Source organism: Pseudophryne corroboree, chromosome 2 (genome assembly GCF_028390025.1).
Source record: "Pseudophryne corroboree isolate aPseCor3 chromosome 2, aPseCor3.hap2, whole genome shotgun sequence".
NCBI lineage: Eukaryota > Metazoa > Chordata > Amphibia > Anura > Myobatrachidae > Pseudophryne > Pseudophryne corroboree.
This window is the reverse complement of record NC_086445.1, coordinates 714,026,847-714,045,552: the sequence shown is the minus strand read 5'-3', so window position 1 is coordinate 714,045,552 and position 18,706 is coordinate 714,026,847. Positions and strand designations below refer to the sequence as shown.

General features: G+C 41.8%; 1 protein-coding gene across 2 annotated transcripts in view; it reads left to right on the top strand.

Moving 5' to 3' along the window:
- The window catches only part of LAMB3 (laminin subunit beta 3), a 111,932-nt gene that overhangs the window by 2,955 nt on the left and 90,271 nt on the right, over positions 1–18,706 (top strand). The window contains exon 3 of one of the 2 annotated variants that reach the window (XM_063955338.1): positions 1,927–2,081. In XM_063955338.1, coding sequence (XP_063811408.1) covers positions 1,927–2,081 — 155 coding nt within the window. Of the gene's footprint in view, positions 1–1,926; positions 2,082–18,324; positions 18,538–18,706 lie in introns of those variants that run through there. The other variant, XM_063955337.1, reaches the window with a different exon arrangement.

Sequence of the window (18,706 nt, the reverse complement as noted above, 5' to 3'; positions counted from 1 at the left end):
CCTTTAACACATTACAGCCAGGTAGAGCTCCCTTTAACATATTACGCCGGGCAGAGCTCCCTTTTACACATTGCACCAGGTATAGCCTCCTTTTACAAATTACAGCCAGGTAGAGCCCCTGATACACATTACTGCCAGGTGGAGCCACTGTTGCACATTACTACCAGGTAGAGCCCCCTTTTACACATTACTGCCAGGTGGAGCCACTGTTACACATTACTGCCAGGTGGAGACACATTTTACACATTATGCCAGGTAGAGCCCCTTTTCACACATTACTTCAGGCAGAGCCCCTTTTACATATTACTGCCAGGTAGAGCACCTTTTACATGTTATGACAGGAAGAGCCCCTTTTACACATTACAGCCAGGTATAGCCCCTGTTATACATTACTGCCAAGTGGAGCCACTGTTACACATTACTGCCAGGTACAGCCCCCTTTTACACCCTACTGCCAGGTAGAGCTGCCTTTTACACATTACTCCAGGTAGAGCCCCCTGTTACACATTACTGCCAGGTGTAGCCACTGTTACACATTACTGCCAGGTAAAGCCCCTTTTACACATTATGCCAGGTAGAGTCACCTTTTACACATTATGCCAGGTAGAACCCCTTTTCACACATTACACCAGGTAGAGCTCCTGCCAGGGAGAGATAGAAAGAGAAAGAGAGAGAGAGAGAGTGTGTGTGTAATACTTACGTTTTTCCAGAGCAGCAGCATCTACCAACCGGCTGTTCTACCTACCAGGACACTACTAAGACCTGACTCTGTGTGCAGTGTCTCTGTCCTCCTCTGCTTCCTGCCCTAATGCTGTGGAACAGGACACTGTGGGTTGCCTGGGTGCGGGTTGGGAGAAATATCATCACTCCCAGAAGATGCTGGGGGGAGAAGAGGGAGCCAGGAAGGGGGGGAGTGGATCGTGAAGATGAGCTGCAGCGCTGTCTGACTACCTATGTAAGAAGAGGTAGCCAGGCGATGCAGCTGAGCTAGATGGTGGCTGGACGGATCCCACAGTATGGAGGCGGTGGCAACGTGGCCGAGCGGGTGTTACAGGTGGTCCAGCACCCACAGTGCATATGCCAATAACAAAAATAATTTGTGGATACAATTGCAAGATATGTGCCATTCAATCTATACATTAGATGTACAGTGCATCACAAGTATGGCAAGTTGCCATGACTCATACAATTACCTCCAATGCCTTGTTCAATCCCCTACAATGACTTGTCCATTCACACCCAATGATTTGTCAAACCACCTGTAATGACTTGTCTAATCACCTCGAATAACCAATCACCCCTGATTTGTCCAATCACCTCTAATAATTTGCTCAATCACCTCCAATGTCCCATCCAATCACCTCTAATGACTTGTCAAATTACCTCCAATAACAGACTAAAGTTTTTTGTCAGCCCAGAAGAAATGACATGTCGCTAGTCTCCAGTAGGTCTATTGATAATCTTGTATTCTATTTATAATATAAAATTAGTTTTTATTAACTGTTATGGATTTATTATTGTTATTACATTTTAATTATAAGGCGCCACAAGTGTTTTGTAGCACCATACATACGGCACACATTAAAACAAAACACGGTACACAGAACTTAACATTACAGTAACTGAAAAACTAAAACAGAGAACAGGTAACAACTAGCACCATAATTCTCATACACAATACAGCTGAGCTGTAAGGACCAAAGGAGTAATCAGAATACTAGTAGGGGCAGGCAGTCGTTGGAAGAGATAAAGAGTAACAAGCGAGAGGAGATGTGGCTCCAGATGGTTGCTGAGTAGGAAAGAGCTGTAATTGTGAGAGAAGAGGGTTGTAAGAACAGGAGGGAAGAGGGCCCTGCTCCAAGGAGCTTACAATCTAAGGGGAGGGGGGCTGCTACTGTATTAAAAGTGATGTGTTCTTTGTCATAGGTTGCTTGTTCCTTGTGAATGCCCAGCAGGATTGCTCCCATGGAGCATGCTATCCCGCAGTGGGAGATCTTCTTATTGGAAGAACTAATTACTTAAGAGCGTCCTCAACCTGTGGAATTGAGAGGCCTGAAACCTACTGCACTCCCTATGGAGAGGTATGTATGGATATGCTATGGATATGGATATTTTGAATAGGATCGTTTTGAAGACTGATCATGATTTTGTTGTACATTAATCTGCCCACTGTTTTTTCTAATTAAATAAAAAACAAATACTAATAATGTTGTTTAAATGCACCTATGCATATAATCCATGAAATGCTAATGTGAAGCTTCTCCTAGAATCTGAAAATTTTTTTATTTTAGCGTTAGATCTGTCTAATAAGTGCTGTATGAATTACAGTTATTATCATAAGGGGTCATTCAGACCTCGCCGCTGATGAGATCCGCAGTGCAGTTTGCCAATGAAGGCAAACTGCACATACACAATGGCTGCACACATTGCGGTTGCATCATTGGGCGTGGACCGTGACCATTTTCAAGGCAGCCGCATGACGTCACACGCAGCCGCTCCGAGTAAAAAAATGGGCTGCGTTGCCAGGGGTCAACCTTAGTTCCAATGCATCCGCAATCTAATTGCAGACACAACCGGAGGCGGCCTCACACATGCTGGGCGGCCTTGCCCTGTGCTGGGCATACCCCAGCATGTAAGGAAATGGCCACATATCTGGCTGCGTATGCGGCGATCTGCATCCATCTCTATATAAGGCCCATAATCCATACTTGTCTACTCATCCAGATCATTCAGGAGATTCCAAAATTTGCAGGGAGTCCCTTGGACCCATCGAACAGTAGGCAGCTGTCCTAAATTTCGCCCCCTTCCTATTCAAGTGGGCAGGGCAGGATACGTAATGCTGGGAATCATGGCTCTATGGGGAGAGGGCGGGGTAAAAATTAGGAAATTCTATGAGAAAGATTCTAATGGCGCAAAGTGCTTGGCCTGGCTCCACCACCAGTCAGCTTCATCTCTCCTCTGGACTTCTTCTAGAGGAGAGAACCTAAAAGTAGGCAACTACTGTAATCATAATCATAATCATCATTTATAGCACTAAGATCAGTGATCACCCGCCTACTCTTTCCCCTAGTTCACCATCCTGGTTAGACACATCCTTCATAGACTGTAGGGCGTCATAGGCAGGGCCCAATTCCCTTGTTATCTACTCCTAACATTATCCAGTCCAACTTTGCTTACCTGATCCGATTTTGCTTGTCCTCTCACTTTTAATGGCCATAGTGAGTCGCTGTACTCTACCTTCCACTTCCTCCATTGCATCCACTCTGCCTATGTTTTTTAGTTGTGTTAGAAAGATCATGTTGTCTGATATTGATTTATTATTGATGTATTGTTGTATTGTTTATTCAATGAAGCAGACACCTTATCACACCATGTAAATAGATAATCATAATAATAATAATAATAATAATAATAATAATAATAATTTGTTTGTGAAACTCAAACTGTTTTCTGATCCATGGAAATACTTTCCATACTCTTGATTTACTTAAAATAATTCAGTATAAGTACTTACGTCACACTGTATAATATCACAATAACCAGTTACCAGTCTGCATAATCCTGTTATTTGTGGCAATCAGGAATCATATATTGTATTCATATGTAGTCTTTGTTCAGATAATATGACTTCCTATGAAGTTAATTCTGTTGAACGAAAAACTGTCTTCCTTGAAATTTTTAAATATAGCTATTATCATCGTCTATTTTAGTGCATAACCTTTCATATACTTACATAACTCTCCCTTGATAAAGATTTAATACAAGTTGTATGACTAGGGGATTGGTTTTCAGCTCTCTTAGCAAATAGGTCTGAACTGTACACATAGAAAATAGCTGAACGGACACTGCCCCTTGCACAGAGTTACATGGGAGTGACTGCAGACTTATTTTGTAAAATGCGTCTGGTCTTTCTGTCCCTCAGAGAGGAGTTGAGAGTTACATTTCTCCTATTCAGTTAGCGTGATTGCCTTGTGTTTCAGTTGGCAAGCTAGTGTAAGTTCAAATATTGAGACATACATGACTGATACCTGAATTGTCAGCAAATTATCATTTTCGAAAAGTGAACTTAAAGGGGTATATTTACTAAAGCTTCTAAAAATGAAAAGTGGTGATGTTGGCCATAGCAACCAATCAGATTGTGTCTATAATTTTCTAGAGGATGCAAAATAGAAATGATAGACAGAATCTGATTGGGTGCTATTGGCAACATCACCACTTTTCATTTTTAGAAGCTTTAGTAAATTTACGCCAAAAAGCCTGTAAGACAAGAGGGTATATTTATGTACAGTAGTGGCAGCTTTATCTTGCTGCTGCTTCTTAGCGGGTTTGACCTCAAAGTTTAAAGCAGTACTTACATTAAGTGCAAAGTCTGGAGTGTTTTGCATTTAATATTAGTGCCTCTTTAAATTTTGATGACACACTCATCGAGTAGAAGCGTCTTTTTCTTCGTAAATATACCCTAAGGTTATGCCAAACGGCAGATTATTATTACCTTCACTACATTGAACTTTTAATGCTTTTTATCCAAATTATTTATCTTAGAGCACCAAAGCCAGGCACAATGCTTTGTTGGGAGATCAATAATTATTGTTCAAGTGATAATGATTTGTATAGCTCTGTATAAGAATGAAAATGTTGGCTGTAGAACGCAGTGAAATATGGGCACCCTTTCATTATGACTCCATATCTTGGCATCAACTTATAGCGGAACATTAACACCTTCCATGTTTCACCGCGTTCTACAGCCAACACAGCATTACTGCAGCAGACTAAACCACGTGGATATTTTGTCAAAGGGAGAGATGTATGTTTCTATCATAGCTAGTGACCAGTTTATATATTGCTGCACAAATTTTTCTTACATTATTAGTCAGTGGATATCTACAACAACAAACATAATAATTGGATGGAAATGCAATTTGCACCTTTTTTCCACAAATTGAGTAAAAAAAAAAATACACATGGGCACCAAAAATTCTTCTGCATCCCATGTCTGCTGTGATGCATTCCGCACTTCCGACCCCTTGTGCTTAAAGCGGTGGAACAATGGTAGCATGGAGCATGTAAGCAGTGTACACAAAGTACAGGGATATAAAAAGCATCACATACTGACTACAAGAAAGATTCACATGCATCTGCTTTGAGGCTGATCACATATGGAAGCTCTGGTGTAAATGTTGATGATGATGATCTGATAGCTTAAAGCATCTGCATCCCACCCACTAATGCTATAGTAATATGCCTGCTACAAGCTATTTGCATTATTACAGTGATATTTGCAATCTGTCCACAGCATTTATATATCGTCACATTTAATGTTTTAAAGCAGAAGGGAACCACCATTTATTCAGCAGCTAAAAACGTTGGCTTGCTGTATATTATGGAAGGGGGTACAATACTCTAATGCAGTGGTTCCCAAACTTTTTTGAAGCACGCCGCCTATAAGAATTTTTTTCACGACACCCTGAGGCCAAAACTTTTTTATTGAGAAATGTAGAAATAAATATTATTACATTAAATAAATTGTGTTTAGATATCATCCTTGGGGTCAATTGTGTGGTGAGGGACAAGCTCTGCTTCTGTTTGTCCACATATTTTATGATTGACTGCCACCAGCGCTGGTTTGCCTTTTACATTGACCTTAAATTTGTTTAATTGGTCCTGGACCACCAGTCCAGGGCACCCCTGCAAGTGTTCTGAGGCACCCCAGGGTTCCACGGTACACAGTTTGAGAACGACTGCTCTAATGCATTTCGATTTGAAACTGGGCTATAATACATTTAGGATAGGGTTAGACAATGCCTGCTGCCTTTTTAACACACTTAGGGGCTAATTCAGGTTGGGTAGAAAATTCTGCTAATCAGCAGAATTTGCTATCCTTTTGTTCGCATGCTGGGGGCCACCCATCGCAAGGCAAGGCCGCTCAGCATGCTGACCTGCGCCTGCCCCCCTTGATGAAGCAGAAATTGCGATCATCACGCAATTTCTGCTTCATCGTAAAAACTGTTGATGCTTCCTGCCGATGCAGCTTAGCTGCGCCTGCAGGAGACCCGGTGCCATCTTACGCATTGCGGCGGCTGCGTGTGATATCATGCAGCCGCCGTGATCACGCCCCCGACAGGCCCCCGTTTGCACTGCGCCGCCCACTATTCTACTGGCCCCGCCCTCTCGCAACGCTCCGTCTCCTCCCTGGAAACAGAGCGTTGACCCCCCCCCCCCCGCGCTGATTGACAGGCAGAAGCGATCGCATTTTCTGCGGCTCCTGCAGAAAATGCGGGCGCATGCGCAGGATGGGTACTGCGCATGCGCCCGCATCTTTTTAGCAAAAATTCTGGTTGGATCGCACACTGTGATCCTAGCTGAATTAGCCCCTTAATACATGTAGGTTTAACTATAGGCTATGGATTTCTTGCATCTGCACAGTAATGTTTGCATGCTTTTAAGTATTATGTTTCATGTTACATTTTAAAATGATAGACTTGATCTACTATGTCATTATTTATATGTTTAGTAATAAGAATACAGAATCTTTGAAGTTATCTTCAGACTATGGTCTGTCTGTGTAGCGTTTGAGACTTTTTATCATTGGACAAATTAGAACTTTAGGACTTTATCCATCTATAAATGGTCATTAATCTTCTGGCATATTGCCACCTGGCTGTGCACGTGGAGTTCAGTTTTGTAACAGACACAGAGGTCAATACTTACCACACACGCCACGTCCTCCATGTGTGCTGTCTGGAAACTGTGCCAAGACGAATGGTATGGAAGTGTGCTGTTTTGCAAGTCCCAGCAGATTCAGCACAATAATGTCTCTCCTTTTCTAAACTTTACTGGGGAGATCAGCAGCGGTTGTGCAACATGTGGGGCATAAACAAAGGTTACAAATCCGTTTCTGTATTAGGGACGTAGTTATTACTTATTGTGTTTTAAACCTGATAATTATAGTTTCTTATTGCCTCTTATCTCACCAATAAGAAATAAGTATTGCACCAGTTTATTAAAAAAGACATGCAGGGACAGGGTCTCCAGTGAGGTCTTAGTAGTGTTCACGAATGTGATCACTCCCCTTCTCCTTCGGTACCCCTCCTTGTTAATATGCATGTCTGGTCTGCTGACCACTTATGTGCGAGCAGCCATCCCTCTCCAAGACAATACTGTAGACTGTAGCCCATAGGCTACAATGGCTAACTCCATCTGAAGCCAGTGCAGCATGTGTGGTACAAGGACAACATGGCAATAGTGATGCCTTGATTATGGCTAAAGAAGGCCATATTGTCTTTCGTTTGTCAATCACTATGTTTATATGATATAGATTATGTTCTACATATTTTGAATGCTACAATGGACTTTTTGTAATTAGCACAAAGATGTAACAGTGGCCAGGAGGCCCCGGCCTATGAGACCTACGGAGGAGGTACTTATAGTCCCATTACGCTGATCATTGGGGGTCATTCCGAGTTGATCGTAGCTGTGCTAAATTTAGCACAGCTACGATCATCTTTCTGACATGCGGGGGGACGCCCAGCACGGGGCTAGTCCGCCCCGCATGTCAGTCCGGTCCCCCCTCGCAGAAGTGCAAAGGCATCGCACAGCGGCGATGCCTTTGCACTTCAAGAGTAGCTCTCGGCCAGCGCAGCTTTAGCGTGCTGGCCGGGAGCTACTCCTCGCTTCCTGGCCCAAAGTGGCTGCGCATGATGTTACGCAAGCCGCTGCGGCCCGCCCCCCATTCGGTCCGGCCACGCCTGTGTTGGCCGGAACGTGTCTACGAAGTTTCGCCCCCTCCCTTACTTTGATCGCCTCTGCCTTTCAATCAGCAGAGGCGATCACTGTCCTGCTATGGCCTTTGGCCGTCCCGCATGCGCAGGCGCACTACGGCGCCGGCGCATGCGCACTACGGCGCCGGCGCATGCGCAGCAGGGACCCGTTCGCTCTGCTGCGTTAAAACGCAGTGAGCGAGCGGGTCGGAATGACCCCCATTGGCCGATCACTGGAAGAGCAAGAGCAGTTACTGATATGGTGAGAGAAGTAGGTGTACAAGTCTTGCTCTCCTGTCTCTTCACCTCCCAAATTGTCAGCTATCACAGTATGGTGATCTCAGGAAGATTAGTGAATCCATGCATTTCTTCTGCAATCTATTACTGCAAAGCAACCACTCTCTCCAGGGTCGTGAAAAGAGGATGAAAAGGGGCATGTTAGGGGCAAGCGGGTGAGCATAAAACCTTGTATCTGCTGCTCATAGAATTGTCTCTCCTCAGAAACATAAGCACACTTCTAGTTTACAGATGTGTGGGATGGATATTGTCCAGTATCTTTCCATTTCTATAAGAGTAGATGCATGTGATGGATAATGTCCGGTATCTTTCCATTTCTATAAGAGTAGATGCGTGTGATGGATAATGTCCGGTATCTTTCCATTTCTATAAGAGTAGATGCGTGTGATGGATAATGTCCGGTATCTTTCCATTTCTATAAGAGTAGATGCGTGTGATGGATAATGTCCGGTATTTTTCCATTTCTATAAGAGTAGATGCTTGTGATGGATAATGTCCCGTATCTTTCCATTTCTATAAGAGTAGATGCGTGTGATGGATATTGTCCGGTATCTTTCCATTTCTATAAGAGTAGATGCGTGTGATGGATATTGTCCGGTATCTTTCCATTTCTATAAGAGTAGATGCGTGTGATGGATAATGTCCGGTATCTTTCCATTTCTATAAGAGTAGATGCGTGTGATGGATAATGTCCGGTATCTTTCCATTTCTATAAGAGTAGATGCGTGTGATGGATATTGTCCGGTATCTTTCCATTTCTATAAGAGTAGATGCGTGTGATGGATATTGTCCGGTATCTTTCCATTTCTATAAGAGTAGATGCGTGTGATGGATAATGTCCGGTATCTTTCCATTTCTATAAGAGTAGATGCGTGTGATGGATAATGTCCGGTATCTTTCCATTTCTATAAGAGTAGATGCGTGTGATGGATATTGTCCGGTATCTTTCCATTTCTATAAGAGTAGATGCGTGTGATGGATAATGTCCGGTATCTTTCCATTTCTATAAGAGTAGATGCGTGTGATGGATAATGTCCGGTATCTTTCCATTTCTATAAGAGTAGATGCATGTGATGGATATTGTCCGGTATCTTTCCATTTCTATAAGAGTAGATGCGTGTGAAGGATATTGTCCGGTATCTTTCCATTTCTATAAGAGTAGATGCGTGTGATGGATAATGTCCGGTATCTTTCCATTTCATTTTCTATAAGAGTAGATGCGTGTGATGGATATTGTCCGGTATCTTTCCATTTCTATAAGAGTAGATGCGTGTGATGGATAATGTCCGGTATCTTTCCATTTCTATAAGAGTAGATGCGTGTGATGGATAATGTCCAGTATGTTTCCACTTCAGTAGGTGGACATAGGAAGTGCACTGTGAGAACATCATGCAATGTTTTGTGAAACAATTTCTCATCTCCAGTTGTGGTTGTTGTCTAACTAATAATATATATATATTATCTAGCTGTTTTCTTTATATATTAGGTTAGGAAGCTGTTTGAATCACATCATTTGGACATGTACGAATATTAAACAAAAACACTTCAGATATTTATTTTTGTATTTACGTTTTTTAAAAGAGTTTCTGTTGATATTTTATGTTAGTCTTACTGTAAAGCACAAAAGCAAGCTGGCACATATCCCATTATATGGAAATGAATCTGTGACAGTTCTGCATATAAATAATCCATAACATCTGTTTTATATAACTCCCTCCTCGTGGGAAGTAACAAGTTACAGGCTTACTTGCCTGAGGTCTAAGGGATAGGCCTGGAAATGCTGGATGTTTTTTTTATTTTCAGAGCCAATACCTACTTAACCTAATATTTGCTGTGTTCAATAAGCTGGCATGTGACTATACACCAGACTAAATCTAAACACTGTAGTAGAAAGGTACGAATTTGACATCAAACATATTTTATCTGATCACCCAGCCAGCATTATATTAATTATCATTCTGATGGGGTTAGGGCCCATAGCAAAATGTTGCTGGGAAGGGGAAGGGGGGGGGGGGGCAGTTTGGGCAGTTTAGAGGGGTTAGGTCCATAGAAAATTTTGGTAGGGGGCCCACATAGACCGGTTATATCTCTGTCAAGGTGCAAGTTGGTGATGTCTATCTGGATATGCTTATAACTGTAAATGCAGGACTGAAAGTAACCTCCTAAATGCCTTGTTTGGCACCATTCAGTTTGTCTTCTCTACTCTATCGGGAGACATTTCTGTAAACTAGAAGTGTGCCTACGTTTGCAGGAATGTGGAGACATCTCAAGAGGCACAGAGTGAAATCTCTTACAGCTTTAGTACCATCCAATTCATTATTTGTGGAGATGTGTGGGTTGGATTTACTCGGATTTACCCGGATCTCAAAACGGCATCTTATTGGCTCTTGGATGTCACATGTTTTGGGTAGCCAATTAGAAAAATCCAGATAAATCCAAACTCGCGTTAATGCTGGCATTAAGAACTCAGTAAATCCGAACCTGCACATCTTTAATTATTTGTGGTATCTACTTTGCATTTTACATACATCTACTTTTTTGCTTTAATAATGATTATAATGGGTGTATATTGGAGTTGATTTCATTAAAATTCTGTACTTTAGGAGTTTGAGATTGTTTGTTTCATTTTACTTTGAGCTAATAGTGCCAAGAAAAGTGTATGTCCCCAAAGTAAACAATTTGAAGGGGAATTTTGATCCCCTTAAAACTAAAGTTGAGGCAGAAGTCCACCAGCTTTCAGCTGAAGATAAAAATAAGATATCTTATGGACTCTAACTGGCTGTGTGCCATTCTGCAACGTAAAATATGCCTTTAGAAATGTGCCCTCTCCATACCTATATATCATTTAAATACTTTAGCTCTGAAGATTGCAATCTCATTTTTACTTTGTACTTTTTGCCCACTCAGCAAGTAATACCCGCAACTCCCCGAACAGCTATTCCAACACCGCCATCTTGTTTTCAGATGCATAGGCAGAAATGATGGTGCAAATGGAGGCACACACATAGTGAGGATTGTATATTCCACTAGTACATTATAAATATCCTCCATCAAATTTAAATTACCTGAACTTTTGTGTTGCTTACTGTTGTTACATAATTCTGAATATGAAAATTCTAGCAGTATTGCATAGATAACAAAGAGATAACTAACATTGCAGAGTTAGTGAATGTAGAAAAACAAGAGCATTTTGTCAGGGATAAGTCTTTGAAAGTCAGCACCGTGCTTTGCAACCAAGGACATTTGTAACCCAAGCATTTCAGTAATACTGTGCAGAGGAGGAAATGTACGATTGAAACAAAGATGTTGTGAAACAGTTCGATGAGTTTTAATATATTTGAGGACAAAACTCACATTGCCTAAATACTGCACGTATCCTTATAGGTTATAGACATTTGGAGAAATTTAATTTATTGTGATAATTCTATGTAATGAAAATAATATCAGCCCACCCGAGAAACACTGTAGCTACGTGGGTGGCCAGTGACATTTCAGGAAATCACCCAAATGCAAACTTCCTACAGCAATGTACATACATATCCATGTATATCCTGATGAAAGACCTGTAGGATCTTGAAACGTTGATAAGATGGAATAAAATCTATGCACAATTTAAAGAGCCCATGGAGTGCCTCCTTATTTCTGTTTTGTATGGTGCTCCCTGGCTTATATATATATATATATATATATATATATATATATATATATATATATAGAGCTATCTATCTGGGAGCCAGGACATAAGCCAGTCATATCAGTCAGGGAAAGTGAGCTCCGTAACTATGAGTTGCTCATGGAGCGGTGATTTAGTATACAAGGGTGCCATGTGAAAGGTATTCTGCTCTGTAGCAGTTTACCTGAGCCAACCATTTACCAGAGTTTAATTACTAAAGATACATTATGTAAAGAACTTGTGATGTACCCAGGGCTGGTGGTGCCATTATGCAAACCAAGGCAGTTGTCTAGAGCACCAATGGTTAGGGGGCATGCACTGACTGGGTGACATAATGTCTCTTATTCAGTGTTAATTAATGACCTCCAGGTGCCCCCACGCAAAGCATCAGCTACGCACATAGAGGAGATGCAGCCGCACTATGAGAGCCAGCAACAGCCATATACCCTTTGCTGGGTGCTCTGATGAACATATTCCTGATAGGCAGCTTAGCTAATCATTTAGCGTGCCACGAGGCCTCCTTGGTGGTAGCATATGCTGCAACATCTTCCACCTTTCAGGCTACTATAATTGGTTGTGGCAACTGATGTACATTACTGCATAGGATGATGGTGCTTTTCTAGAATTAAGGTAACATATATATATATATATATATATATATATATATACACACACACACAGTATATACAGTAGAAAGCTTTATAACTAATTTCAAAAGGCAATTGTCAGACAGAGAACAATTACTGTGGACATGGCACACCTCTACATATGATATATTGAAGTATAGCTAAATGGCACACACAAAGACCTCATTTACTAAAGCAATAAAGTAGGAAAAACAGTGTATCTCCCTGTTACCCTCTAATTGTGATATTGCTTTCTAGTCCTAGGTATATGAGCAATTGACTTTGTATGCAACTCTGTGGGAATGTGTGGGCTCCTATTTCTTTGGAATATTAATACCATGAACTGAGGAAACAATCCAGTTTGGCTACAGACCTGCAAACAAGGTGACAGTGGAATAATACTAGAAGGCAGCCATTTTGTCAAAATGCCAAAACACAATCAGATAACTCATATAGGCGAAGCCAGACTTTTATTCCAAGCTGTCTAAATAAGCTTCCAGCTATTCCAAATGTAGCAGCAAATGCTGTGAAATATGCTTAGTCAGTAATTAGGCTGTGTGTCTTGATATAAATATTCTGACAGATGGTATTCCATGCTTGACATCTCTTGGAAAGGATGTGGTATTTTAACAATATATCAAGTTAGAGGCATGGTTGAAGTGGGCTTCAGTCACCAGCTGTCAGCAATGTCAATTTTTATTTATTAGCTCCTGTGATGTTATTTGACCACCATATAATTTGAATCTGAAGGATGACAAAACTGAAGATATTGGAGAGACCGTCTGATCTTTGTAACAGCATGACACTTAACTTTTGCATACAATTATGCTTTCAGCCTGGAAGCAATGTGTAAAGCCCCGTATACACACAAGGGACATGTGTGCTGAGCGATCTAGGACAGACCGCTCAGCATACATCTCTCACCGCGCACAGCACACAGCACGAAGTGTGCTGAGCGAGGGGGGGGGGTGTCGTTCATGTCACCCAGCAGTGAAATGAGCGCTCTCACTAGATTTGGCATGCATGCATGGCAAATCTAGAGCTGGCAATAGCGCCGCTCGGGACCGCGCATCGCTGTCACCAGCACCCTACACACGGAGAGATCTTTGCTTAATTTTAAGCACGGATCTCTTTGTGTGTACCCCTCTTAAATGGGGATACACACGGGAGATTTCTCCCAGAGATGTGTGCTGAGTGATCTAGCACAGACCGCTCAGCACACATCTCTCCCCCGCTCAGCACTCAGCGCGATGTGTGCTGAGCAAAGAGGGGGGAGGGGGGGATCACTCATTTCACCCAGCGGTCTACTAGATTGCATGGCAAATCTAGAGCCAGTGATAGCGTCGTGCGTGACTGCGCATCGGTTCGCCAGCACCCTACACATGGAGCGATGTGTTCTTAATTTCTAAGCAATCTAGTCAGCTTGCTTAGAAATTAAGTGGACATCGCTACGTGTGTACTCCCCTTAAGTGTGTGTGTGTGTGTGTGTGTGTGTGTGTGTGTGTGTGTGTGTGTGTGTGTGTGTGTGTGAATCTATCTGAAATACTGATCATGGCTATTTTAAAGCAGGAGACAGGTTCCATCAGCCAAGCATCATATGCCATCAAGTAGTTATTCCTCCTATAGCCCATGCCCCAGATACCATTATCTTAGCAATGGCAATTTTCACGCAAATGGAATGAGAATCACTTTTTTTTTATGTGAGATCACCATTACAACGACATGAATGCCACATTAATTTCAAACAGACAGCTATGGATGCGTCTACTCAAGAAACAATTCTTACAATCAGATATGTGTCTCCAAGATCCTAATTCAGACCTGATAGCTGTGCTGCAAATTTGCAGAGGTCTGCGATCAGATAGTTGCCGCCCAGGGAGCGTGAAAAAACCTGCCACGTGCAAGTGTGCAAAAGCATGTGTACGCCATGCGAAATTTCCGCCAGACTGCGGACAGCTGCAAATCCGTTCGCAACTCACTCACCATCAAATGATTTTGCCAGTCTGTGCGTAGCCAAGGACTTACTCCTACAGTGCGATACAAACAGGCTGATCGGGGCCAGAACTGACGTCACACACCCTCCCTGAAAATGCTTGGGAACGCCTGCATTTTTCCTGACACTCCCTGAAAATGGCCTGTTACCACCCCCAAATTTTCTCTTCCTGTCAATCACCTTGCGAATGCCTTGAGATCGAAATTTTCACAGCATTCTGTCGCTGTTTGGCGACGTGCCGGCACATTGCGGTGCATACGCATGCGCAGTCATTCGATAATCAGCCACTGTGCAAATTTGCACAACAGCGATCAGGTCTGAATCGACCTCCAAGTTCCTTATACACTGTAGGAACTAGTCATAGACATCTACATGAACATGACTTTATTGTACCTGGTCTATGCTTGTGGTCACTTCCCTCCCCAGCATCATCTCTCCAGGCATAAGTAGTGTAAATCACTGGTGAATATGGGCAATAGGGTTCTTCACCCATTGATTAATGTGTCCCATACTCCTGTTGCTAAAAGGTAAATGTATATATTTGTTTGCAAATATGACATCATCTAGTAAAATGTTTCTGTTACATCTTTTACTATTACAAATATAAGCGATAGGATACTTTCATTTGACATGGTTCAGTAGATTTTATACGTTGTGTTGTGCCGAGCATCAGTGATTGTTATCATGTTATTTTCACGTTATAATTTCACAATCTCAGTGTGCAGCTGTATGTGTTTTAGCTGCTAGATGTTGGCACGTGCTTAGCCTTCTATCTTCAGAAAGCTGATTCACACCAGCACAGATGCATGCAGGACAGCCTGAAGAAGCGTTAAGGGCCTAATTCAGACCTGATCGCTAGCAGGCGGTTTTTGCATCCCTGCGATCAGATAGTCACCGCCTACAGGGGGAGGGGGAATTTGCTGTGCAGGTGTGCGATCGCTTGTGCAGGAGAACTGCACAAACAGAAGTCCCTGCACAGTCCAGGACTTACTCTTCTGCTGCGATGATCGGGGCCGGAGCTGATGTCAGGAATCCTCCCTCCAAACGCCTGCGTTTTCCTGGACACTCCTCTAAAACGGTCAGTTGCCACCCACCAACGGCCTCTTCCTGTCAGTCACCTTGCGATCACCCGTGCGATCGCATTTTTTGCACCATCCCGTCGCTAACTGGCACCTCCCCCCCTGTTGCTGCAGACCGTCTCTCCTGCGCATTACGGTGCATGCACATGCACAGTACAGACGCACAGCAGCAGTCAGGTCTGAATTAGGGGTGTAGTGTGATATGCTGGTGCCCGTGCTTCCGGCGGCCAGCATACTAGCGCCGAAATTCCGACCGCTGGCATACCGACAGCTGGGCGAGCGCAAATGAGCCCCTTGCGTGCTCACTGCACTCGCCACGCTGCACTCGCCATGCTGCGCTCGCCACACTGCAGGCAGGTGGCGCGCTATGCACGCCATGTTATCTATTCCCCCTACAGGGGGTCGTGGACCCCCAAGAGGGAGAAAAGGTGTCGATATGCCAGGTGTTGGGATTCCGGTGCCTGTATACTGTGCGCCCGGATTCCAACAGCTGGCAACCTAAATACCACCCCTGAATTAGGCCCTAAGACTCAGCTTACCACTGCTATCCTGTGCAGCTGGGAAGCTGAGTAAATTATTATTATTATTATTATTATTATTATTATCCTTTATTTATATGTTGCCACATGGGATCCGCAGCGCCCAGTTACAGAGTAGATATATAAATGTGAAATAGTATATACAGTACGGTAAGGTTGATAACCTGTGAGTTTTGATGTCATCACTTCAGTGTTTATTAGGAAGGAATAATGTCATTTTGTAGAAACTACAGTACCGTATGTAACAGCCTTTGTGGTTATGGAAATGATTGGTGATCATTCTATAATATCCTTACATTTTACAGTATGGGGACAAAAAATTATATCTATTTAAACCTTATATTCATTTGAAACCATGTGAAATAAATAAAATAAAATAAGTGTTGCAAAGTCTTCACAGTAAGCAAACGGCATAAAATGTATAGAATATCATAGAAAGGCCATTTAAAGTAACTGCCCTGGTGGGAATGTTGTACTTTTCCAGTCTGCATTTTTTTTTTATGAATTCAATGTTGATTTTCTTTTATTGTGTGACTCACTTGTTCCCAGCTGTTCAGTACAAAATGTGATGACTGCAGGATGGCAGTAGACTTACACTTTGTCCAATGTCTGAGGAGATTTCATCATTAGTGATGTAGTGTGCTGCTAATCTGACCTAAAATTAGACACTCCCGATATTCAAGACACGAGGGTTAAAAATAATGTTTTTCCCCCCTTTTAGGCAGATAACTAATCTCAAACTCATTTACAATTGTGCTGTTACATTGTCTCAGTGTATAGCTCCCATTGTATTGCCTGTTACAGAGCACAATTTTCTGTTTATTTATTAATTTAGTAACATTTATATAGAGCACACACATTAGGCAATACTTTATGGAGAATATTTTAGTTATTAACCTCAGTCCCTGCACTAGTTGAGATTACATTCTTTGGTGCATACTGTATGTATCAGAGTTTACAGAGAGATCAAGTGGAAAGAGATAAAGTACTGTACCAACCAATCAGCTCTTAACGGCCTTGTTACAGGCTGTTAGAAAAATGATAGCTGGAGCTGATTGGTTGGTACTTTATCTTTCTCTGCCAGTATACTGTATATCTGTATCATATGGAAACAATTAGGAGTCAATTAAGCTATCAGTATATTTTTGGAGTGTGGGAGGAAACTAGAGTACTCAGAGGAAACCCATGCAAACCAAGGGAAAATGTGCAAACTCCACATATATCCTTGTTTGATAACTTTACACATGACCTCAGTGCTGTGAGGCATCAATGTTAACCACTACACCACCATGCTGCTTTTTCATAGATCATTCATAAAGCACAATTGGAGCCGGATGTAATGACGCCCGAGTTCGGCGACCGTGCAGGATGCCAGCCAAATTTGGACTTTTTTTAAAAGGGGCAATCACTTACAAGGCACGGTTTTACCTTGTAAGTGATTGCCCATTTAAAAAAACATTCGAGTTCGGCCAGCTTCCTGCATGCCCGCCTAACTCAGGCGTCATTACATCCACTTGATGTGCTTGAGTTTTACAATACATAACCTTGATGTTCTGCCAAGGGTACTTCAAGGTACATGCCTATTCTGGACCACATAACAATCTAGAGGTGCTCCTAAAATACTGAGAGATTATTTTAGCCTCAGTTATGTCTTAAATTAAGAGTGTACACAGGGGGTAATTATATGGCAGATATGTATATGAAACGTTTTAATAAAGATGTTGAGTTGTGTAGTAAATGTTTTGTGAATTAAGTGTGGTTTGAACTGCTCATAACTGTATCTTGTGATTCTAAACAGGCAACATAATGTAAATACCGTAGTACTAAAATGTAAAGTATCAATCTTATTACTAGGTACAATGCAAATGTATAAGAGATTTATGGTCAATGCACCCAGTGGTACAGCTATAATAAATATTGGGAGAGGTGTATGTAAGAGGAAACAAGGGTAATATAGTTTGAATTATAATATGTACTACAATCCATGTACATCAGTGTGAAGGAAATAACTGTTAAGTGAAACCTGAGCTGCTTGGGATATAAATTCAAATTTTTCATCTTCATTATCTTTTTCTTTTTCTTCTTCTTCTTCTTCTTCTTCTTCATCATAATAATAATAATAATAATAATAATAATAATAATAATAACTGTTTATCATCATAAATGGAAATTGTGTTATAGGAGCACATGACAAGGCTTAGGAAAAGATGAGATGTATGGTTCATTAAAAAGAACAGCAGTTAGCAGGTAGGCTGTGGTTTATTGGTATTTAGACTCAACCCACCCTCTGATAATAATTCCACCTGGTTATTGTGATCCAAGTTTAAGCCAATCAGTGTGGGCTGCGGCTTAAACCTTTATATGCCAGAAGCAGTGAGGTATGAACTAATCTAAAAGGAGAACATTAACTGGGTAATGATCTCACTGGTACAACACCTACCCTTTTATAGATTATGGGCTAGAAATCTTTACTGGTGTCTAGACCAGGAAGAAGACACTATGCATATTTCTGTGGTGGCATTAATGACTCACCAGATGGCATCTACTTCAGCTGTGTTCATGGTGTGCTAATGGTGAGTATTCATTTCAAGTTCAATATCCGTAAATTAGAATAAGTAATGATTTTTCAGCCATGGACTATTTATACTCCGACAGAACTGGCAGATATTTGGAAACCATAAAATTTTTTGATATCTACAGTATGTTAATTCAGGGAAACTCAAATTGTACTAATATGAAAAA